Below are 25,884 nucleotides of genomic sequence, written 5' to 3'. Positions count from 1 at the left end.
GTGTAACAACCTGTCCTTGTCCCAGAAAACAAAGTAGGCAGGACAAACAGGAGTTTAAAGAGAGGAATAAAACCCATACACAATGATCAGACTGGCAGTGGCATCTGGCCGAGCACTGGCATAAGGGGCTTTTCTTTGCCAGAAGGTAGGAATTTATTGCTGCAATGGGACCACCAAACAAGAAAAGGAAATAAAGAGTAGCAAAGAGGGAAAGACTAGAGAAATGGGGACAAGAGGTAGGACAGATGATTAGAAAGAGGATGATAGTGGTCTGAGAAGAGAGGGAGGAGCATGCTGTGACAACTAACAAAATTACCCAATGCACAATACAGTAAGTGTCCAGGATCAGAAATCTGCTATTGGAAATGAAGACAAAATCACTTACCTAACATTCCCCATTGATGGTGAAACGCCACTGTCTTTTGGGACTGGGTCTTATTTGTTGGTTAAACAAGGAAGATCTTGCCCTCAAAGTGGCTAGGAACTGCTGTTTGATATTACCTCCATCTAAAGCAAAGAGTCTGGCATACATGTGCATTTTACTGGCTCAGCCAAATTCAGACCCCTCGCTAGATTTATCTTTTTATCTCTGGGGATATAAGGAAGCTAGAAAAAGACTTCCTTAACTAAGTAACAAGAAAATTTATTTCTAAATTGCCAATACCTAGCTTTTACAAATCTTGGCTTTTTCTTGCATACCTGGATATTTCCCAGATCCCTCAGCAGTAATGGTTGCAGGTGTGTCACGTTCAGATTTCTCTGAAGCAGCTGCTGGCAATAGCATACTATTGGGCATCATGACATCTGGTACAGGAACCTTTGAAAACCAAGAATATGGTATTATTACAGAAAAAAGTCCCACTATTTATTCCTATGGCACAGTATGAAATTAAAATTCAAAAGATCCACCCTATCTGGATGACTGTCAGAAATCAAGATCCTGATTCAGTCCTTGATTATGGTTTCTGACAGATCATAATCCAGAGCAGCATGTGTCCCTTGGTGGAGAATCAACTCAAAATAATCCACAATAAGAGGATGCTATAGAACTACATGCACACAGTATTTCATTGATCTCAGTATCACCACAAAGAAAGTTTAGATGAATTTGCCATGGTCATTGGGTTTATCAGGGGAATTATCCTAGGATATCCTCCAAAGACAGAGATCATATTGAGATATGGTCACCAGTCAGTCTTTCACTGAGGGCATTCCCACTTTTCTTCACCTGCATTATTTTTACACAAATCCTGGACATTCCATGATCTTTGAAAGAAAATTATGCTTATTTAAATAGGGAGCTAACAACTTATTTCTATTTAAAATAAGATTTTTTCACTTTCTTCACTTCAATTTCTCATAAATCTTCTTCAGATTGCTTTATCTGCTGTGTTATGATTTCAAATTATAGACAGAAATCTTTGAAGGGTGCACACTTAGTCTGGTAGTATTCAGTTTAGCTAAGCTGATATGAACATCAACTTGCTCAACATTTCATGGTTTTATTTTACTTTGTTCTTTAAAACAAATGCATATCAGAAATATAGGCCTGTCCTATTTAGACTCAGCAAGTTTAAGTTCAAGCTCCTGCATTGCCAGATTCTGTCTAATGAGTCTTGGGTAAATCAGTCCAGACTGTGCTGCAGCTCCTCCTCTCTAACAGAAGGATAGGATTTCCTTCATACAGAAGTAAAAAGATTGTCCACAGAAGAGATTTTTGAGTTGCAAATAAATAATGGAAGCTACATTCATTATGAGGTATGAGTAGAAATATCTTTGGCTCCTCTAACCTTTGATACATAAGAACATGCATATATATATGTATATATATATATAGTCTTTTGGAAAAAATATTCTAGACACTAAAAAAAAAAACCAAAAACCACCTGGGTTTAGTACATTTGTGATTTAAACATGGCATTAATAGCATACCAATTATTTTGAGTTTACTTGGTAGGGAAGGTCTTTTAAAAATTTATGTAGAGTGCAGTATATGTCCCAGAGAAGAAAAATTTGCTAAAAATAACATTTACTTTGTTTTCAGAGAGTTCAGTTATAGACAGAGCATATTAGTGTTAGCAATTATGACAATTTGAATTATGAAGATTATGTTTTACACTATTTTTTTTCCTTTGGGAAACTCTGGGGTTTTTTCCCCTCCCAGAAATAATATTGGGACAACTCCACAGCACCTGACGAAGAAAGATTTCAAAGTTGCTTCATTACCAGCATAGAGGGAATCATGAAGAACTTGAGAAGAAAGCTAGTGCTGCTCAATATGGAGGGAGAGATTTTCCATGTTTTTCCCTTTTCTTAAAAGGGTCTGTGAAAGTTAAATTTCTACTCCATTTTCCTTCCAGTGGGCCAAAATTACATGGTCTGTCAGAGCAATAATTAGAAGAAAAATAGGAACAGAAAAGAAGTTCCCCAAGCGTGTATTTGCTCATCATCTCTAAGCACAAGGAACTTTAGACCTTCAGTCAAGCGGTCTCAACTATTTCTAATATTTTTGCCACTTTAGTTGGGAATGAGGTTGTAGATCTACAACCACACCCATATAAATGAAGGAGTCATCTATGGATACAGAAATAAATACTTAAGGAGCTGGATCACTGAGATTTTGAAGTACATTTCCATCTAAGGAGGCAAGAAAACCAGAGCCAGTTTGTCTTAGGAGGTTCGTTTTCTAACTGAATTTATGCTGTAATAACAAATATTTACAAGACCTGATTGTGTTTTTACTGACATTCTTTTGAATGGATGTTTGAACAGCTATTTTACAGTGAATTTCATGCAATTTATAGTATATAATAGTATATAATGTACATACTAATGTATAGTAGAGGTATACATAGGAATCCTTCTGTGTTTGGGAACTACAGTCTTCAGGGATTTCCTATTACTTTACAAACAGAAGTCACAATACTTCTGAGACCTGGGTATTATTAGACCAAATTTTCAGGTATGCACTTAGAGACATGGAGTGGCTTCACTTTTTCAAGGTTAATGTCAATGAGGAATCACAGGCTTTTTGCAACTGTGAAATCCACCTTCAGCCATTTTCCCAAGGGACAGCAGTCACTGGATAAGCTGACAAGAGAACCTAAGAGGCCTGACCCACTCCCCTCCTCAGGCTACCTGAATACTTTGTCACAACAAATGCATGGCCCACAAGGCCCAGGTATGTGTGTGCAGCACGTGCACCAGCATTTATAGCACTTACTGTCATGAGCAGTTTCTCCACACAGTCAGGGGACACACTGTGCAGATGGGTCAAATGAAGCTGGAGATGCATTTTGTTGCTGAGGACATCTTGGCAGAGGGGGCAGCAGATAACAGGTTGCATTGAATGCTGTGACAGGACATGCATCTGGATACGATTTGGGTCCCTACCATTGTAGTTGCAATAAGGGCATTGATAGAACTGAAAAAAAATGAAGTTAAGACGCAGGCTATTAGTCAATGTGCTTTTTATAACTTGCTGATGTAGCTATTTTAACAGCATATCATCTCTGTTTCATTCTTGAGTTATTTGAAAAAGAGTTCTAGAATGCAATTAAATGGTTACATTTCCTTTTACCTGCTCATGACAAAATTTATTGTCCTCTGGAGGCTTTGATTTTTTAGCTGTACCATCCTCTTCTTTTGCCAGAAGAAGCTGTTGTGCCCCTACCACAGCGTTCACTTTTGGTTCCTTCTCTGGTGTGACTATTCCTGTTTCAAAAACATAATTTTTGAGAACATGTTTTAAACTTAAAAATATCCTGGTTTACAAAGAGGCTCTGACTTCAAAGGTCTGTATTGTCTTTGAGGGTCTTTTTTTCGTTTGCTTGCTTGTTTTTTAAACGCTGAGAAAATATAAAGTTGAATAAAACAAGTCTGGTAAGCACAAAGGTGAAAATACACTTTTATCCTTGATACTTTAGAAATACATTTAAAAATGGACTCTTCTTTACTGTTTATATAACCCTAGGTTGCCTTTAAAGATTAATCAATAATGTTCTTTCTTTAGCAGCTCAGTATGAATTTGTGTATTACATTAAAACAAATCAGCTTTGCTTAAAAAGCCTGTTTTCCAAAATAATTAATTTGCTTCTGTTTAATTACCCTCTCTCTTTTCTAAACTGCCTGAGCAATATGATTATTGTGCTGTTTTGATAACTCCTGCCTGGTTACTATTCTGAAGCTAAATATAGTGAGGCTTTAAAAGAAATACTGTGGAGAATAGGATTTCAGAGCTAACTTAATATTAATTATATACAAAGATCAGTCATTTGGGATTGCTTTAGATGTTTACACTGTGAATTTTTATAGTCTGGCATTTGTGATCAAAACCAGAATATAATTGTTTTCTATAGATAGTTGTACTATTAAGTATTAAATACTATATTTAATATTATGCCTGAGCTAGCTGTGTAATGTGGCCCAGTCTTGCACACATCAAAGAAAAGAGTGCAATTCTAATTTCCCACTCCATCAGAAAATTCTTTCCAGCGTCAATTTGCCAGATAATCTCTTCTGCTAGGCTGGATATTACAAGAGCATTGGGTAGGCATGTCACATACATCTCACGACAAACACAAAACCTCATTTACCAACCATTCCAATCTCATCATAGTGCAGCATCATCTGACCTTTTTTCTGCTGTTTATTATGAGTATTTCTAATTTTAACTTTCAATTTTCACCATCTTCCAGTCAATTTGCAACTAAATTATTTCCAGGGTGAGGACACTATCACTGGACACTGGGTGCAAATACATCTTGAAATGCAATGAAGCTAAACCATTGATTGCTATCAGACCCAACGTAAATATATAGTCCAGGGGTAATCTGATTGTATGCTGTGCATGAAGATTTATCTTGATTTTTTTCAATCCACATAAGGTTCATAGAAATGAACAAATTGCACCTCATTGCACAATAACCTAGGATTAATTTAAAAATAAGGTCATGGACATTTTGGAAACAAAGTAAACAAGAAAAAAGAAAACACAAAATCAAGAATTTATTATTATTATTATTATTATTATTATTATTATTATTATTATTATTTTCATATAGACTATGCAATATTTGATCTTACAAAGACAACATTAAAGAGAAGCAAAATAAGAGAATAGTTTTCAAGGTAAAGACCAAATCCTCATGGTAAAATAATAACTAATTGAAAACTGAATCATACAGGGACATATTCTGAAGGGCACAAAAAAAAAAAAATCCAACAATAAAACATATTTTATGACTTACACCTTAATGGTAATTTCCCCATACATTGACTTTCATTCCAAATTTGTTAATTATTTCTTTTGGTGCAATTTAGGACAATAATTTTTGCATGTTCTAGCTCAAGTTAAAGCTTATTCCTTCTGCATTTCCCTATTTAAAATGATCAATTCATCATTATTTGTTTATCATCTAAACAAGTCCCTCTTTGGAGACCCCTGAATTTTGCACTCTCAAGAACAGATCTCCGAGGCCTCTTTTAGACTGCTCAGTAACTGCTGGGCCAACAACCCAAAGGACAACCTATGTTTAAAGGTAAAATCTAAGTGATGAAATCATATAAGGCACCATTTTATAACTCACTTGGTTTTATAACTATTAATAACGTACTCCCTGGCCTATCTGTATTTACATATAATTTAAGTATCTTAACTGTGAGAATTATGGGAAGTAAAAAAGTGACGTACTATATTGAGAGAGAAAGGCTGTTCCTTGGGTTTTAGAAGGATAGATTCAAATTATTAACCTCTTTTCATTTCCAACTGTCAAAAACATCTCTACTGTTTCTTACCTTATAATATGTCACTTTCAAAACACCCTTTTTAAAGACAAAGGGGCCAGAATCTCAGCTGATGTAAATGGGCATTGTTATACCGAAAACTGAATTTAAAAAACAAAATGAAAACATTCTGCCTTCTCTTCCCCTCATCACACTAGCTTGTTCTCAACTGGTTGTTAAAGAAATTGCAAACCAAATTCTCCTAAAAAAAATTTACTTGTGAAAATGCATCTACTTGTGTTTTGAAACTGATATTTAACTGCTAGTGAAATTTATCTTGAAGTGCACTCTGTGTGCGCCTGGTCACACACAAGATTAATATTACACATCATCTTCCACCACAGGATGGAATAACTTAATTACTTCAAAGGGCCTATAATAATCATGAAACACATAGTTCTTGTTTCTATAAAAACAAGGGAGGGGGGGTTTGGTTAAATTTCTTTTGCGGTTAATTTAATAAAACAGTAGAGTTATAAAACACCGTGCTGGGGTCAATAAATGCATAACAAAGCACAGCTTTTTACAATGTTTGCTATGATATTTATATAAACTGTCAAAGTTTACAGAGGCTTTGTTGTTTTTGTTGTTGTTTGGCTCTGGATTCATTCAACCTCAAGCACTGTTACTTCTTATATGACTGAAGTTGCATCTGGCCAATAGTAACATAACTGAGTTTGGGACTAATGGTGAGCTTTAAAGAAAAGAAAAAGGGTGGTTGATTTTGCCCTCTGGCACAGGGAGTCACTCGCTCCTGCACATGGAGAAGACCAGGGTTCCCAAGCCACAGTGAACATGCCAAAAGCAGAATTCAACTTTTTATCCAATGGTCCAGCTACTACCATTCAGTCCCTTGTCTCACCGTATCAACACTCTGCTTTCCAGGTTGAATTCAGTTTTAGGGAGCTTTGCTAGAAAATCTGTAAACACTGATGGTCTTGTAGAATGGGTATTAAAGGAGGAGGGAAAGAGAAAATCTTATGGTCCTGAGCATACTGTGTGCACTCTTTTCATAGCTACATGTTCCACTGCCATGCCATTCTTACCAGGCCCTTGTAGGAAAACACTAAATCCAGTTGTTATTCATGTTTTGAATACTCACTTCTAAATCTTGAGACACATTATTTGTAGGTTTTGGATTTTTTTTATTTATTTGTAATTGTGAAACACAACTGAAGTTCTTTTTATAAGATACGCATCATATTTTAGATTAATAATGCATTTTCAATACATTTAGCTCAAAAGTAAGTTTAATTATAAATAAGTGCCATGAAATAGACTAGGCAATGATTTGCTGTCAGTAACAGAATTTTTTAACTTGTGTAGGATTGCTAATATAAAAATGACACAATTCACTGCAATTCAGATGTCATCACCTTCGCAATATATTTTGAAACCCCAAAATAAAATTTAAAATGTTTGGGTGACTAATAAGAAGGAGAAAGTTAATAAAGTACATACACTCATGAGAAAAAAAAATCCTGGAAAAGCCATGATAAAAACAGTATTTTCTTATTTATGAATCTTTGTATTTGATAAAGATTGCATAATTTAAAACTTCTGACACATCAGATGATGTTATTCAGACTCAAAATAATTCTAAAATTATAATTACTGGTAGAGTATTCTTTCTAATTAGAGTAGAATGAAAGGATAATTTTCATTGCAATAATGAAGGTTAATTTCCATCCTTCTTCATGTTTACTACCTTATTAAAAAGTGCTCCCCTTAGCCATGGCAGAGACATATTACATTTTCAATGCAAATGTATTAATCTGGATAAATTCCATATTAATTCTTGCACTACATAGAGCTGTAATTTGGATTATAATTAATCTAAAGTGGCACTAGATTTAAATGACAATATAAATGAGGCATTAGTAGGCTTTTCTATTCTGAATGAATATTCAACAAATATAACTTGCATATTGCCAAGTCTCATTTTGAAAGCTCTTCTCCTTGAGATAAGGTAAGCAACGCAGCACAACAGCTTACACAAACACACTGTTACTAAATACATGTTAATCCTTTCTTGTCTAATAGATTCTATGCTAAAGAAGGGTCACACCACTTTCCTGTCTAACTTGTTAGTATTGTGATTAATTTATTGGTTTTCCTGAGATTTCTGTGGCAAGACTTGCAACACTCAATTCATGAGAAAGCCCAAATTAACATTCAATTATACAGAAGCAGTTATGCAGTCATTAGAAATACTTGTCAGCTGAGTGAAAATTAAGATGATGGTCGGAATGTTGCATATGTAGAATTAATTTAGATTAGGAGAATAAAAGTTTCTAAAATACTCGGGATTTTACAGCACAAACTATTGCAAAGCACAAAGGCAATCATGTATTTCAGCCCTTGTTTTTATATGAATCTTACTGCAAAGTTATTTGTGCAATTGCTGGCACGGGAATGCAGAACAATTATGCTGTTTTTTTGCAGTGCACCCAGTAGGCATCTGGATATAGGTTTGTCCTAATTAAACTTGGCCCTTATGAGTGGCTAATCCTGATGGAATTTTGAGAATTCCCCTTCAGTATTTTTTTTCTAGATTCCTTTTTTTTTTTTTTTTTGGGCTGGGGTTTTAATACCATATTCTTTCCTAAACAACTATAAATAGGCCAGCCTAAGAAAAAGAGAGGGCCTGGTAAGTTCTCTGAAGTGGTTCATACTGTCCCCTAGGTGAAGTGTAGGGTAGGAAATGCAGGCTGCAAGTGGCTGTCACCCCTCTCCTGGGGAGTGTCCGGGCCAGCCTCTGAGGAGAGCACATAGCAGGACCTGTGTCAGCCTGGGAGCATGGCTTTACTGCACTGCAGACAGTTTTGACCGAGTCAGAGAGCCAGCCAAGGGGAATATATATTTTAAACCACAACACAGCTTCTTGCTCAACATCATCCTTGTCATCATCGGCCTTCCTTCAGTCTCTTGATCTCAAAAAATAAAGCGACTGAAGAGCAGTCGAGGTTGTAAACTGTGATGGGTACTGACCTTAGCCCGTCAACAAGCAAACTTAAAGAAAGCTTTAATCTTTTAGTCAGTCTTCTGAATTGATTTGACATAGAAAGGGCCATCTATATTTTTTTTTTTTGGAAATGAATTAAAAAAATATTAATATGTAAAGATCAAATTGCTGTATGGGTGAATTTGGGTGCAAAGAAACTCAGATGTAAAATGGTATTTTTTCTACAACTATATGTCTTTATGGATAACACAACCTCTTTTGTATGCTGCTGTCATCAGCATACAAGGAAAAGATATATGACTACCTGAAACTAATAGGCTTCAACCTGTTTCAGCACTTCTTCTGCTTCAGTGAATCCAACATAATGTAACTAGGTATAGCGTGCAGCAAAAGTAGCCAATGTAATATTCATTGTGACCATAGATTTCCATCTCATACATAAAAAGCATGGGTGAAGTCACATATTTGCCAAATCAAACACAGAAAAAGCCTTGGGTATCTACACCAGATGCTGGCCCTAGGTTTGTTTGTGCACAAGTAAATGTCATGACATAGAGGTTTTGTTTTCAAAGACAGTAGCTTTCATTACTGGGCTTTGTCTATTCCAGGAGATCAAAATTACCCAACCCATAATCCGTTTTCAATGATATTTCCTCTTTCTTAGGCTGAATCATCTGTAAACTTTTTCACTGGATTTTGTGTATTTTTTTGTAAATGCTTCAAATAAATGCCCAGGAAGAGGCCAGATTCCTGGGAGTAACTAATCTGTGAGCAAGAGCAAAAAATAATAACAAACCCCCCCCACATTCTTTGGGTTAAAAGGGGGGCGAAACCTGATTGAAGAAAAAATTCAAGTGGCACCTAATCCTATGCTTATGAAAAATTAATATGCCATCAGAGGAATCACAAGTACAGCAAAGATTAATGAAAGGCGCTTAAAAAATTACAAGCACACAAACTGATTTGATTAAAAAATAATCTCACTGGTCGTCCTGTAATATTCTTCAACTTATCCGCATCTATCCTGTCAGATGGTTATGATTAAAAATAGGTCAATGGGAGGCTACTGATAGAAATCACATGCAAGATGCACATGCAATGAATAGTAGTGGGAATGTCCAGACAGTTCAAAATGAAAGAGCATTTCATAAGTTAAAAAAGGGGGAAAACAAAATTCTAGCATCTTACCAGAGTCTTTACTAGATTTTTTGCCTTCACTATTGTCTCTCTCACTTGAGTCTTTATCATCAGCCACAGCCACTGATGTACTTTTAGCAGACCCTTCTGTGTCTTCACCTTGTTCTTCTGTGGACAAACACAGAAAAGATCTAAGGAAACGAACTCAGTGACCGGTTAACAGCAGTTTAAAAATATGCCCTGTAATAAGAACAGCACTAACAGAGGGTGGCAAAATAGGGGGAAGAAGGGTCAGGGGAAAGAAAAGGGAAAGAACACTGCTTTAAAGAGGTTGGATATTAATTCTAAATAATTTGCAATATTTCAAAATCTGACTGTGTCTTTACAAGAGTACCTGCTTTCCCCCAGTGGTACAGATTTAAAGCCTGTCATTTCGTATTCTTTGGCTGGAAATGATTTGTGTTAAAATACATGCACGTGCATGCACACGCACACACACACACACACACACGCACACACACACACACACACCCCACAGGCTGGAACAAAAGCAAGCACATGTAAAAATGCATCTTGGAGCCAAAAAAAAAAAAAAAGGGGAGAACTCAAATATAAATCCTATTAGTGCAGCAGTATCCTGCTAATTGCAGTAAGTAAGTATTAGGTATTAGGTACTGTATTAAATATAAACCTCTGGCTTTGCGGGAGAAGTCTCAAATTTTGTCTCCAGGGGGAGCCATTCAGGATAAATGATGCAACTTGGTGTACGGCTTCTGAGGAAGCAGCATTACCCACACCTCACTTACGTGTTCACACCAGCTAGATTACATGGAAATCTTCACAGTAACTCAAGCCCATTTAATTATTCGGTAAATCTTAGCTATGCTGCTACTGGTGGATTAATCTGTTTATGCAGTTAGCTTCTATGCTGGGGCTGTGTAGCACTAATCCGTGAAAGGCCCACTGTTCCTTTTCATCCTGTGATCATTTGTCTCTCACTGTGCTGATGTCACATTTTAATGAATTTTTAGCAATCTGAGTAATGCCAGATAACCAGACTTGCAACTCCCTACAGCACAGCATGCTGTTTTCATTGCAGCACACACACACACACATACACACACAAATAAAAATCATATTTCCCTGTTCAGGTAGGAATTATATAAATTAGGAGGTGAAGGTAAAATGGGATTCGAAGCACCAGGCCGCTCGATTTCATAAAATCTTTAATGACCATATAAATTAACCCTGGAAAGGCAAAAGGTCACAGACACACATTTGCATACACTCTTCTATTCACTTTTGATAAGCAGAGCTTTTATGCAGGGAACATGATACAATTAACCCTTCAGGAACCATACAAAATGCAGCTACCGACATTTTAAGTGTCAAGCATTAACTGAAAATTACACACTGCATAAAATTTTCATTGTAAATGCTATAGTGATTGAAAGGGGAAATAGTGGCCCTCTTCGCACCCCATGTTTTATTAATAACATTCTGACAGCAGAATGAAATATCCTCTGTCATATGTAGCAGCTGAGCACAAAAAAATTGCTGCCTATTGCCTTACTGCCAGCCATACACTGAAACCCTATGCCTAGGCAAACAGCCCCCAGATCGATGTGGCAAACCTATCCGATTCTCAACTCTCTGCAAAACCTTTTGCAAATCGGAAGAGAAAAACACAGCTGCAATTTTGGAAACCAACCTTCTTCCCCACCCCCCAACCCCTCCCCCCCCCCCCCAAAAAAAAAAAAAGTCCTGACCACAGATCAATGTGTTTTGCATTGACATGGAAATACAAGAGGTTAGGACTAAGCATGTGTGTCCACTTTCTGGAACAATGCAGGAAGAAAGACGGTCCCTTCTTTTAAAAATAATTGCATATTAAAAAAGATTTCCATGCGAATGGGAAGCCCCCCGTCCCGCTGTGCGAGCGCTCTCCCCCCGCGCTGATAGCTAATCAAACACGGGAGGTATCCCCGCGCAGCTGGAAGCGGAGCGCGGCTGTGCTGTCAGGGCGGCGGGGAGCGCAGCTCGGGATGCTGCGCGCTCTGATCCCGCCCGGCTCGGGCTGTGCTAATGCTGAGCGCTCACACATCCGCCTCGCATCCAGCGTCGGGCCCCGCGGCCTCACGGAGCCCGTGGCAATCCCTTTTCGACTCATCCTTGGGAATGGACGCATTGCTTCTTTTTACTAGATTTACTGGCCCAATCCCCCCGGGCTGGAAAATGAAGTGTCAAAGTGCTACTGAGTGTCCTTATCTTGAGGGGACATAAAATTGTAAGGGCTATCGTGGCACACATTAATAAAACATTGTGTGTGTGTCAGGCAAAGAGAAAGAAAATTATGAAGGTACTAAAAGAAAAGCTACAGTATCATCTGGGTCTCATCAGACAATTTTTGCAGGGTGCTCTCCTGTTTTTCTGGTATGTGTTTTAAGTGTGAGAGAAATTCCCAGACATGTTCTCCTATACATCATCGTGGTGTCTGACCTCAGCCTGACCCTGGCAACAGTTTGAGAAATCTGAATGTGAACAAAGACTCTGTGTCAGCAGCAGGGAGAGATTGCGGGATAGACTTTCCCCATCAACTTAATCGCAAACAGCAGTTCTGAGGCCATAACTTTACGGGGCTGCACCAAGCCACAAACACGTAACCTTTAGAGGTGAAACTGCCCCTCGCTCCCCACCCCCCCTTCTGTGATTTTTCTCAGTCTTGTGGTGCTCCCTTTGATGTAGCAAGGCAATTAGCTGTAATGTTCAAGTACTGCAGACCTGTTTTATGGTTTGGAAGGTGAGAGCTGTTTATTACAGGTAGGCTCCTGGGGGCCATAAAGGCTTTACAAATTTTTAATCATGCAAAAAACTAATCAAAATGTAACTTATACACACCATAAAAATTAATATCATTATTATGCACGGTATAAATTGCCTGCCTTGGCTTTCAATGACACTCCCTTCTAGAAAATACATTTGGCATTCATTTCAGAAATATGTATGGCATTCACTTCAGAAGTAAATTTCATAGACAGAAATGATAATACAACTTCTCCTATTTTCCTTCAAAATTACGGAGAGGTTGTCTGAGGCTCACACTGTCACGACATATATCAAAGAAAGAAGATGGAAATAAAACAGCTCTAACTTAAAAGCAGTTAGCAAATTACAAAAAATCCTGAAGACCGTTTGTCAGAACAGATATTGAGGAAATGTAACTAAGTGTGCTATCAAAGACATTACATTCCTATGCCAGAATGCAACAAATATGTTTTTTTAGCAACATTTTTGTTCTTATTACATGTGCGAACCAACAAGAATACTGTGCAGAAATAAAAACTGGATGGCCCCCTGCTCAAAGACACAAAGTTATGAATTATTATGTATCAACAAACACAGTACGATTGTGCTACAGATTCCAGAGTTAAGTTCCAACATTCTGTTTTAAATTTACAAGAGTCCTGCCTATGTACGTTTACAAATGTCAGCTTTGAAAATGAATAGAGCACCCGATTCAAATGCACTTTAATGGCTTTAATAACACTTACTATTGCAATATGATATTTTATTCACACCTGTTTTTATTTTGTCCAAATGTTGAAAATTTCTTTTGATGTTGGATGACTTGAACTCAGCCATTATCAACCTTTTGCCTCACAATTGACTTAGAATTAAACATAAAAATTAGGTTAGCAGCATTATGCACTAAAACTGTGAAATAAGGAAAAATGAAAAATTCTTGTGTCAGAGGTAACATTAATCAGTTGATATTGTACATTCTGTATTTTATGTCACGTACTTTAGTATGTTAATCTACACACAGGTCTAATTCTGTACTGATTTTATGAAGTAAGACCCTTGTGATTTTCCTCAGTCGAGTGAAGTCAAATGTGTGAAGATTTCAATTGGAAAATCCCGGCCTCAGCTAAAGCTGATTAGGAGGTACCAGCAAAAAAAATAGGTAAATATTCATACATAGGTTAGAAAAACCTGACTTAAGGAGGTGTGATTTAAGGAACAGATACATACACCATAAACAAAGGAGGGTATGAAGAAAAATATAAACTTTTTAAAATTAAATAATTATTAGTAAAACAAGACACGGACGAGTTTAAACAATCCTCTCACTTTTAATTTAAATGCTTTGTGTTAATTACAGGGGCAATTACCTTTCCCTGTGTTTTATCAGAGAAGTCTCCCTACTGATGAGCAGCACTGGGAGTCTATTCTCCAGTCTGTTCAAAAAAACATATTATTTTCATGGGTTGATTTTGGTTCATTTGGGGTTTTTTACATCATTGATATATCAATTAACAGCCAGCACTTCCTGTTTTGGTCCTGGATTGTTTTGTTGTTGTTGTTGTTGGTATCCCTTTTGCCCTCTCCAAATTGCAAGTAATTTCCTAAATAAAGATGATCTACTGGTTGTGGGTGAGTAATTGTGGTTATGAGAGAGAAAACAAGATTAAGCAAGTGTTTGTGGCTGAGGGCTGGATGGATGGGGAACAAATAAATCAAACTACTAAAGTAGTAAGCAAATAAATATGAAATAAGAGAGAGCTTTTTAAAAATAATTGTGTTTTTTTACTGAATATGTTCAATAAATTGCTGAATCTAAGGCAGCCATAAGCGTTCAGCACAGGTGCATCCCAGGTTCAACCAGTAGAATGAATGGCTCATTAACTGTCCAGATGAGAAGGTCACCACTTGTAAAGGATAATAGTAGTGTGTAGATTGGAGGGATGGATAGACAATAGATAATGTAGGGGAAGGAGAAACAATGAAAAAGAAAAACAAAGAAAAACCCACAAACTATGCAAAAATAGTTAAATAAAAGTAGGGCCTATGGATTGACTTCTGGGTTATCCTAGTTATACTACTTTGCTGATAAATTCCTCCTGACTCCTGCACTGTCATTTATTCACCAAATACACCAGGAGGTATTTGCTCTATATTCTGGCTGGCCTTGCAGAGGATGACTGAGGAATACGATGCCTCACTCATTCAGGATCTTGACTGCATCCTCTAGTGGTCATATTTCATCTTCAAAAAGGATTTCTAATTTCTCCTTTAGGGACTCGGGGTGAATAATGGCACCAACCGGTTAATAACTGTTTTTAATCACTGCGTTATATTCACAAGTAGAGCTCTTAGGAGGCTGAACTTCCCACAAACAAGCCTATAATTAAGTGATGATCATCATATTGACCAAAAAGTGCTAACTGGCAGTTATTATCAAATTGTATCATTTTGTTTTCTGGTGCATCATTTGAATTTTTATGGCAGTCTAATGCTTCTCATTGAAATTTATCACTGTGCCAGAGGAGACCGACTGCAAAGCTGGCTGGACAGAGTGTGCCTTGGTGGGTCCTTCCCAAAGAGTGTCACAAATCACACCCACTTTATCCACCCACTCCACCCAGCATCCTGTATTCCCCACTTGCCACACTCAGCCTCACCCCTCTGGCTGCTGGAGGGAGGCAGCTCTCATCTACCCTACTTTGTTTTGTTTCCTAGCTTCTGAAGGCAGAAAACATTCATTTTCACCAGCTAATCTGCCCAGAACTTAATTCATTCATAATCTAGTTTATTCTAGACTTTTTTTCTTTTTTTTTTATTTTTGTTTTTTATTTTTTTTTAACTGCAGTCTACTTCCAGCTGCTGGAAAAGGAATGTTCTCCCCAGAAGTTTGGAGGGGTGGGGTGTCTTTTCCAGTCCGGCTGCTGTGCAAGCTCTCCCTCCCTCTCGTTGCTTCCTGGGATTGTCTGCTTTCTAGTCTCCCTCCTGTAGTCTCACAGCAGATCAGGAAAAGAAGCATATTTTACTCTGATAATAGTGCAAATGTGGAAAAGAACTGTTGTTAAACTTATGCTGAGCCATACTGATTTATCAGAAAATATGAAAATCTGTTGTTTGTGTTTTTGTTGTTTTATTTCTACATTAATATTTTATCAAATATTTTGTAAGAAGCAAAAGAAGCATATGCTGACAAAACCATTAACAGAGAATGTCAGCTATTCAGAATGAAACTCAGAAATGCTTTCCAGATGTGATTGGAGATGTACAGTTAATCATTTATTATGCAGAAAGGGATACTTTTCTTACTTGGCCATCTCTAGAAAGGCATTGAAGCATGAAACTATATTGAGAATAGTCTAACTTTTCCAACTGATCATTACTTTCCTTTTGGCTGCCATTATGGTTCATAGAAAATGCTGTTTCCCCCATCAGCATAAAGCATGAAGAGCACTACCATTGTCTGACTTGAGGACTAATACATTTCCATCAAGGTTATGTAGAAAAGAAAATTAAGCCTCATTGCTAATTCTTATTCAACATGCTGGATATACCCTGCCTAATTTCAGGCACTGTTCTAAGCTTATTCTCTGTGGAAGGAGACACAAATATCTTAAGGGCACAAATCTGACTTTACATAGGTGAATTGCTAATTCCTTCCTGATTGCAGAAATTAAATTAAGTTCAGTGTTTGGAATGCAGATTTTTCACCTGGACAGAACTTTCACTGCTGCTAAACACTAGAAGTTAGGTGGGTGAACCTAAGCCTGACCTAAAGCCCAGAAAGTCGAGGAGGGTTTTCTCATGATGTTCATCAATGTCCTGGCTGTTCATTTCAAGCCAGCGGGAGAAAAAAAAAACAAAATACTGAATCTTCACAGTATAATTCACTTTACTTTTTCTGTTTTGCTGTTCAATCTGTGTGTTCAATGTCCCTTCATACACAAACACTTTTACTGTCCCCAAGTTCTTGCATATTTTCCAACATGAGCTGAGTTTCCAATATATCCCGTATGTGGTGAGATTGAGTCTGCCATTCACAGTTTTCAGAAAAATCCTTTGGAGTTTATTTACAAAGAAATATTAATTAAGAACTCATTTAAAATGTCATTTAAATTACATATTTCATAAGTGACTCACTTTGGGGTTTTCTCTCTGAAATACACTGTAAAATCCTTTTTATTTACCTTCCAGACTTTCTTTCTGAATTACTCACCTCTTTTTGGCTCTCTAACAGTATGTCTCTGAAATTATCTGTGAAGAATTCTATTAGTGCATATATTTCTTCTTTGTCTTCTGAGAATACTAAAGTAAAGGAATTTATTTTCTTTGCCATCTCCTGATCATTTTGGAATGACTATCCTCTGGTGGTCTAGCAGACCTAATGACTCCTGCAGGCTTTCGATTTCCGAGATACTTTAACAATTCCTGTTTAGTTTTTCTAGATACCTCCACATATTTTCTCCTCGTAGCCAATCTCTAAGTTCAGCTTTATTAATATCACTCGGGCTTTATTTCCACTTTTAAGGATACTTTTTCTGACCTGAATAAATTCTTGTACTATGTCTTATAAGATAGCTAACTACAACACTCCAGTTTAAATATTCCTCTTTCTTGATGTGTCGCAGGCAGAAGTAGCTGATCTATTTTTACTGAATAACATTTTTCCTGAAAAAAAACAATTCTGACTTTTTTTTTTTTTTAAATAATCTTTACCGAATTATTTGTTGGGGGATTGAGGTGAGGGGGCTGTTTGTTTGTTTTCTACAATTGCCTGACAAGTACTCTACAGCATATATAGCAATGAGTGGAATTTTTTTTTTTTTGCAAACCTACTTGTTGCAAATATTACCTTAAATTTGGCTTCTTTAACATATGTGTACATTACGTGGCCCTTGGGGTGGTTTTTTTTCCAAAAGACAACACAGATGCTATTTTAGTTTTTTCCTCCAACCCAGATCACAACGTTGGAATGATTTGTAAGAATCTTCACCAAGACATCCACTGCAAATTACTCCAAAAAATATTCTGTAAAAACTGGATTTCCTGGCTCAGCTGGAGCTGTACTACTAAAAATATAGTATACTAACACATGGCCAAACTCCTCTGAAAGGAGGAGAAGATAAAAGTCTGCTCATCAAAACCAGTAAAAGTAGTAAAAAACAGCAGTACTTTCCTGCCTTCTTGCTGTCTCACAGCCCCTTTTGTTACTGTCGTTCCTTGCCTTCTCAAGACTCAGTCTGGGAAATTCAGACAACAAACTTTTGTGTAATAACTTGACTATTATGAAGTTTTGTGAAATGTTTCAGTAAATATTACAGTATTTTAGTGTGCTTGGGATGCATAGCCATCACATCACACATCTCTATCCCCTTTCCACAGTAGCAGGATGCTTTCAATTTCAGTACTGTGCTTCAATACCTCAACCTGATCTTTTCTTGCTGCATTGTTTGATGTCAGGAATTGCACTATACTATCGATTAATATGAGTCCAGTGCCAAGTTTGTTGGAGACACTTTGATGGCATATTCTGAAGATGAGCAATATCACCTGGTTCTCGCACAATGGCATGTGACTCACAAATACTGAAATAGAGGAGATGGCAGACATAGATTTCCTGAATTCAAAAATGCCGATTATATCAAGGGGCTCTCCCAGGGCCAAGTCAAGCATTTCAGGTCACCCAGTCCTGCTGTAAAGCTACCTGTATCACAGCAACAGAAGGGCTTGGTTTGATTTGGCTTGGTTTATATCCATTTTGTTTTTTACTAAACCAGTGCAACATAATAGATAATTTCCCCCATCTTCCATTTTCTCTTTCCTTCAGTTAAGTTTTTCAATTCTCATTGTTCTGTGTACTGCACTACCCTTACCTTTCCTAAATGTACAACTAATTTGAATGCTCTTTCTTCCATACACAACCAATGCCCCACCCCCTCTAAATTAATTTTTATTGTCATCAATATACTTCTACTTTCCTGGAAGCAGAGGACATCTCTTGCCTGTAGATTCCTCACTCACAACTGCCTAACGAGCACAAATCTACATTGCCAGTCTAGCTAAAGTCCTGAAATACCTTGTGAGGTGACTCTCTTGATACTACTGAAAATACCTCAGTGAAAGCTTCTGAACAAGACCTGAACTTAACATTTGTTTTTAATGTCTTTTAAAAAGTAGATAGGAGGTCCCATTTGCAAGTGTAATCCAGACTTCCCACCATACATATGCCTTTTAATTTGCTTATAGCTTCAAAAAAATTTAAGTGCTTGAGCTGAAATCAGCTGTGCTGAATCCCTGCTGCAGGTTGGATAGCATGTGCTTTTTTCAAAATTATTATTTTTTTAATTTCAGCCAAACTGACTAATCTACTTCTAAGAATAGGATTATGAAAAATATATATTTTATATGTATATGCACATTTTGGAAATCTTCAATGTTCCAGTGATTTTAATCTGGAAGACAGGAGGATGTCTGGCACGTGGTACATCCAATTAAACTGCCCAAATTCAGCCATGCCCATGCCCAGAAAAGCTCCCTGCACTGAAGAGCTGACACTCTTCTAGGAATCTGTAATCACTGGAGACACTCACACCCCCCACAGTGCTGAGAGCTCACCAAAGTGCACAGGCAGTCACATCCCACTGAGCTTCCACAAATCTCTTCACCCAGTTCCTGTGTGTAACCAATGCACTTTCCCTTCTCAAAGAGGGACTACAACTTAGGTCTTCTAAACTACAAATTCTCCTGGTGGCTTCCCTGAACAACTAGACTGCAACCACATTGCCCATACTATGATAAAACTAATATGGTAAAACCAATATTTCTATTACTACTACTACTACTACTACTACCACTACCACTACCACTACTACTACTACTACTACTACTACTACTACTAATAATAATAATAATAATAATAGTAACAACCTTTTTTGGCTCTTTATCACTGTACTGGGAGCTATAGGAGAGAAGGAGCAGCATATTCCCCCCTATGCTCATAGGTTGGCAGGAGCAAAAGAGGTGTGGAAGGGAGATTTTGGGGTCAGTGACCTGGAGCAAAGCAAAGTAAGCAGAATGTGGTCTGTGGAAAAGAACATGAAAGAACAGGACATGGGGAAGGGAGGAGAAACTGAGGTGAAAATTAGGATCAAAATGAAAAATAGAAGGCAGGAGAGTACGACTATTATCAGCCACACACCAAACTACAGCACCAAACTGGACTGCAGGAAATAGACCTGGCTGGGACCAAAAGTACAAAATTGCCCAGAGAAAATAGTAGGTAAAGACAATGATTACTAGACAGTGAGATTAGAAACTTAATTTAGAAACATATGGTGTCCCCCACGGCCTAGTATTAAATCATTTTTTGTTGTTATAATTTTTCTTCATGCTTATTGCACTACCTTTCACCAGTGTTTATCCACAGAGAAGAGAAGAGAAAAACATTCTGCTACTCTCAGCTGATTTGCTGAGAGGGTAGGGGGCTCTGTGTAGCAAATTCAAATCCACTGATGTTTCATGTGACTTCTAGTAGATTACTACATGGTGAATTTTTTTTCCCCCCAGTTTAAATCTTAATAGCTATGGGACTGTAGATGCAAATCCTACCCTCCCCCTTATGTTTTTAGAGCTATTAATAATATCAAAAAAGTAAAATACTTTAATATCCTAAAAAATAAATACTCTTCCCTTCTGATACAATATTAAATATCTTGATCAAGCTCTACCTTATGCAAAACCTTTTACCTTATTCACTGCACAAAACTATTGATACTTATTCAGTGAAAAGCTCTTCAGGTCTTTGTTCCTTACTGTTTAACATGAAGCCAGATGTTCTACTTACTGCATCTCTTCAACTTATTCTGAAAGTCAATTTCTTTTTTTCATTATTGACTTCTAATTGCTGCACAAACATTAATGAATTTATCTTCATTATCTCCTAAGAGATGAGTAGGCAATTCTGCAATTTCAGAAAGGGAAGTTATACAGAAATTGAGGTTAAAAAAAAATCTAACTTGGAGAACCCACTTTGATACAGATGGGACCCAATTTTTTCAAAGTACATAGCACTATATAGCACTTAATATGGTCAAAGCACAGCACTGATTGCTTTCATTTGCAGCTCTGTGTGTTCAGCACTTATTTAACACTATCGTAGAGCCTCCAATCAAGCACTTAGAAAATGAAGGCCACACAGTTAGTGAACTCCTATGAAAAGGCTGTGTAGGGTGACCTGCTTAGGGAAGGAAAAAAAAAAAAAAAAAAAAAAAAAAAAAAAAAAAAAAAAAAAAAAGCAAACCCTCCAGCAGAAACAGATATGGAAGCAAGCTTTTCATTGTCTTAAATATACCACATTATTTCTCTTCACACTCTGTGCACAAGGATTTTCCTGCACTAAGTAGGCTGAAGTTTACAGGGATGGTATAAATAAAGTGTAATATTTTACTGTTTTACTTTACTATGCTAGATTCAACTTAGCTAATTTAGGAGTAGTATTTAGGAATAGGACTTGGGAATTTAGGACTCGTACAGTGACTGTAGTTAGCAAATATCACAGTGAGGCAGGTATCTATTCTAGTACTGAGGAAATGTAATAATTTTGAGTCGGCAAATAGTGTTTTAAGACACAATAATCAACTCATACATGCTGTAATTACAAAAAATACTGTAGCTTCTCTTATGATGGAAAGAGACAAGGAAAGATGAGACACAATTACAACTGGAGAGATGTGCTACATTTGTGACAATTATTGTTTTCTCTTTGAAACAAGATGTTTTGATCACCTCAGCATAAATTAGTTCCAGTTACCACTAAGATGAAAAATAGAAAAGAAGATGAACTTTTTAAAGTACTGGCACGGATTTTCTTTGGTTGAGTAAAGGTATTCACAGAAATCTTCAGAGGTCATACTACAGAAAAATGGGCTTAAGTGAACACACGACATTTGATTTCCATAAGTGCTCAGTGTTAATCTTAGCACCCATGGGCTGAAAACTGAGCAGTTTTGAGAATCTCCACAGTCTTAGAGGAATTAGCAAAACGCCACACATTAGGCTCAGAGGATTTTTACCAATGCAAAATAGATGGTCAACACCTGGCCTTTAAGCAGATTTTATAGTCCTCATAAAACATATCCTCCATACACACCAACCTACAAATATATTGAGAAAGTTCCCCTCATTTCAAATCATGTGTTCACAAAGCCATGTGTGCTGGGCTTTGAGGTCTGGGGATTATAATAGCCACTCGTTTATAGTAGTATTTCACTTGAAAAGTGGAACATGATGTGAAGCAAGCAGCACATAACTTCCAAAACCAGGAGGAAAAAAAAAATCTATGAGGTTTCTTATTATAGGAGCAAGATTAATTTAGGCACCTTCATAAAAAATAAAATAAATTCTGCCGCTTATTGTATACTTAGTCCATGCATCTTTAAAGACTTCTATTTTTAGTCTCATACAGCATCTGAGCACACAATGTTGAGATCTTTTTTAGAGATGGGTAAAAGAGTTTGAATTTGTTTTTTTACATCATATATTTATCTTTTTTTAACAAAAAAAAAAGAACCAGTGAAAATTAAACGAGTGGCTTTTAGGCACAGTCCTATCTTTATGCTGCTGACAGAGAGTCAGATTGCTGTTCTGGGGACATTTCTGAGCCCCACATATGAAAGACATTAAATACTTGCATCTGACAAGCATTTCAGATAACTGTGTGAAAATGCAAGATGAAGCAACTACTGGAGGCACCGCAATTTTCTGTCTAAACACCTCTTTTTGAGGTACACTCCCTTTAGTATCCCAAAGAAGCTTGGGAAGATATTATTTTCTCTACAATATATACAACATGTTCATTTGCCACTCATGAAACTTTTTAAAATGGATTATGTGGTTAAAAAGCAGCGCTCCAGTTCAATTCACTGCAGAAACTGCATTCAAGATTTTGCTTTCCTGTTTTATTTGCAATAGTCTCTGTCCCAAAAGCACAGGTAGGGGAAGAAAGAGGGGCTTTCTCCTCATAATTTGTTGTGGAGATGAAAAGGAACATCATCAATTTCATATGAACACTGTTTGGGCAGGAACTTGTCATTAGTCTGTCATTTGTATTTACCTAGATGCTTTTTGGAAGCTTCCACATCTGGCGAGCACAGCACACTTGACATAGTCAAGACCAGCACAGATATACTTGCTATACTCTCAAATGAGGAGGAAATAGGAAAAGACTCTTCATCCAAGGCTTTTCGGAGTTGGTATCTATTTTGAACTGCTTGTGACAATGAGATGACATTCCTCACTCATTCCCCCATGTGCAGCACACAATTTGTCAGACTAACAAAAGCCATGTTTTAGCTGACGGCTAAGAGGGATCACATGCATGTTTTTGTATCTTCAGAGAATGTCAGCCTGGCAGGATGCTAAGCTCAAATGGATTGCATGACTTGTGCCCATTTCAAAATCTATGCATACAAGTACTGCAGGCAGCTTTTGGAGACCATTTCATGAAGTTATTACAAAGCTGAACATTATTAAAAATAGAAAATATTTTGCTCATATATATATATACATATATATATATATATACAGAGAAAGAAGAAAAAATTGACAAGCTGACTTCAACAGAAACTGAGAACACAAGGAATCAGAAGTGCACAACTTTAAATTTACTCCTATCTAGGGGAGCTAGATACTTCAACATGAAAAAAGAAACAAAACTAAGCTGAACACTTACATTTTGTGTGTCACGGGGTTAAGTAAAACTATTTTTCACCTCTCAAATAAGGAAATTCAGGCATCAGTGTAAAAAAATATTTACCTTTATTTAACTAAGATATTGAAAGTCAACTTTAAAAATAGAAAGAAAATACTATTTCATCAGGATTTCATGAGCTATGACAAGCCCATATATGCTGCATTTCCAAATAAAATAGAAATAGGATTGTTCAGAAGGTCCATTTGGGGACACGAAATGTGTTTCAGCTCTTTCTGAAAAATCATGTACCATACCCTTAAGAGAAACAAGCTGAAAATGGAATCTGATTCAACTAGATCTTCTTCCTCACAAGTTACGCATCGAAAATTGTATAAGAAATACCACTTGAGACTACCACAAATTCAGCATAACTAAGTTTGAATTCAACCCTTAGTTTCTAATAGAAAAAAAAAAAAATCAAAGGTGGAAACAAAATTGCTAAATACTTCAAAGACAACATGCAGCTTCAGCAGCTTTCAATGAATTTCTTCTAGAAGCAGTTGCTGATCAAACTTTAGAGAAGACATATTTTATGTATGTTCCTTAATTCAAAATAGTTTTCAGTCTTAATGCTGTCATTCATTCCCTCATAGCCAAAAAATGGTCTGCTACTGGAAGCCAAGACCTACTGCTCAGCCCCTAGCCACCAAAGGCAAGTAGGGTGCTGCTGTGGGCTAAGTTATAGGTGTGCATTACTGCTGGCAACAGGAAAGAAATGTCTTGTTGGAGGAGTGTATGAAGAGTGGTCAACTTTTGGAATTTCCATGGAAAGTCTCACCATAGGTGCTATACTCACAATCTCAGTTTAAGAGTTATGCAAGAATGAGAGAGTTCAATAAAATAATGTCATAGTTCAGGGGGAAAAAAAGTAAGAAACAATTTTAAAAGCACCACCACCATTACATAAGGCCTAAGCAAATAGAAAACCTAATACTCAACTCAAATGCATTACAATCAACTCACAATTACCCAGAGTACAGGGGTGGGGTTACTTAAATAAAGCAAAACCATATGTAAACTACACTAAAAGAGCACATTTAGTACATTCACTTTTGAAGTAATTCTCTTACTTCCACTTGTAAACAGCAACCTATGGAATGAAGAAATGGTGTTAAATCTCAGTGAGCACAGCAGATCTGACAGAACAATATTTATTTTGTGTATTTTATTCTTTAACTATGGGCTGCAGCCAATGGTGTGGGCAGCAGATGGGCTCTGGTTGAGCCACAATCCATGTAATCAGTTCATTGATAATTCAAATTTGACTTCTTTATAAATATCAGGAATTTTAATGCACTCTTATGACTGTTGAATTATGGAATTGAAAATACTACAAAGTGTCAGAGAATACAAGCTACCCTCCAAAAAACCTTCCCCCAATTAAATTCCCTAGGCTGTAACTTAGAATAACTGTAAGCCTTGTAAAAACCCTTTTACTGAATGTCTCCACCTATGTTTTTCCCCTCCAGCTACAAGCACATGAAAAAAACCACTGAGAAACGAAGAAGTTGTGAAATTTGATAATTGGGTTAATGATAATAATAAAAAGAAACCTTTGAACAATTGAGGCCAAAAAGATCTTTTATTGGGAAGACGTTTTCTTCCTCAGATGAATTATAGATCAACTCTGTGGAAAACACTGTTTGATAATTATTCTAGGGCTCCTATGATTAAGAAAACAGTACACAGCCTGTTCCATTTTAAAGAGTCCCCACCCTTGCTTAAGCAGAAATGCATTTACAATAATTTTATGGTACATAAAATGAAAACAGTTGGCCTACGAAGTAACAGCAAATCCGCATACACAGCTTTATAAATGTACAGGATCATTTAAACCCTGCTGTTTCATTTGAATTGTGTTGAATCTTTTTTTATTGTTTCTTCATCTAACCTAATTTTCCTAAACCCTTTATTAAATATTCCTCCTGTTGTTTGTTTATTTTTCACTGAAAGAGCACAATGACAACAGAAACAGTAATTTCATATAAATAAAGGCTAGAACTGCTTCTACATCTTCTAAGAAGTGTGAACATTCCACTATCTCTTTCGATTACAGTGCTTCACGACTTTTCTTTGTTAGGGGAGAATCTAATACGACAAATAATCACTCATGAAGAATGAAGCAGAACTCTGCTAGTGACTACTGAGCCCAAATGATGCATTGTACAAGGAAGAAGACAATACAGTAATTCTTTGTAACAAAGGACACCAAAACAAGAGGAAGCACACATCACAAGTTCTAAACTATTATAATGAACTCTGGGACTAAAGACCAGATCTGAAGCTTTGATAAAGTTGTTTTCAGCAGCACACAGATGCCTAAAAGATGGTTTAAATGGCTGGGAGGAAAGCTCTGAAATGAAAAGGATGCCCAGTGGCACAGAGCCAATGTAGTCAGTTTTCATTCTGACTACAGAACTAATGTCATTGGACATAATCAATTCCTATG

The 25,884-nt window shown here is 36.8% G+C and overlaps 1 protein-coding gene across 3 annotated transcripts in view; it reads right to left on the bottom strand.

Moving 5' to 3' along the window:
• Nucleotides 1-25,884, bottom strand: part of ZFHX4 (zinc finger homeobox 4) — a 123,547-nt gene that overhangs the window by 12,880 nt on the left and 84,783 nt on the right. For 2 of the 3 annotated variants that reach the window (XM_062489767.1, XM_062489787.1), the window contains exons 5-8: nucleotides 9,938-10,054; nucleotides 3,581-3,714; nucleotides 3,224-3,424; nucleotides 700-817 (exon numbers count right to left, since the gene is read on the bottom strand). In XM_062489767.1, the coding sequence (XP_062345751.1) occupies nucleotides 700-817; nucleotides 3,224-3,424; nucleotides 3,581-3,714; nucleotides 9,938-10,054 (570 nt within the window). Of the gene's footprint in view, nucleotides 1-699; nucleotides 818-3,223; nucleotides 3,425-3,568; nucleotides 3,715-9,937; nucleotides 10,055-25,884 lie in introns of all 3 variants that reach the window. The other variant, XM_062489776.1, reaches the window with a different exon arrangement.

The sequence above is a fragment of the Cinclus cinclus genome, chromosome 1 (assembly GCF_963662255.1).
Source record: "Cinclus cinclus chromosome 1, bCinCin1.1, whole genome shotgun sequence".
Lineage (NCBI taxonomy): Eukaryota > Metazoa > Chordata > Aves > Passeriformes > Cinclidae > Cinclus > Cinclus cinclus.
This window is presented reverse-complemented; position numbering and strand designations above follow the sequence as displayed.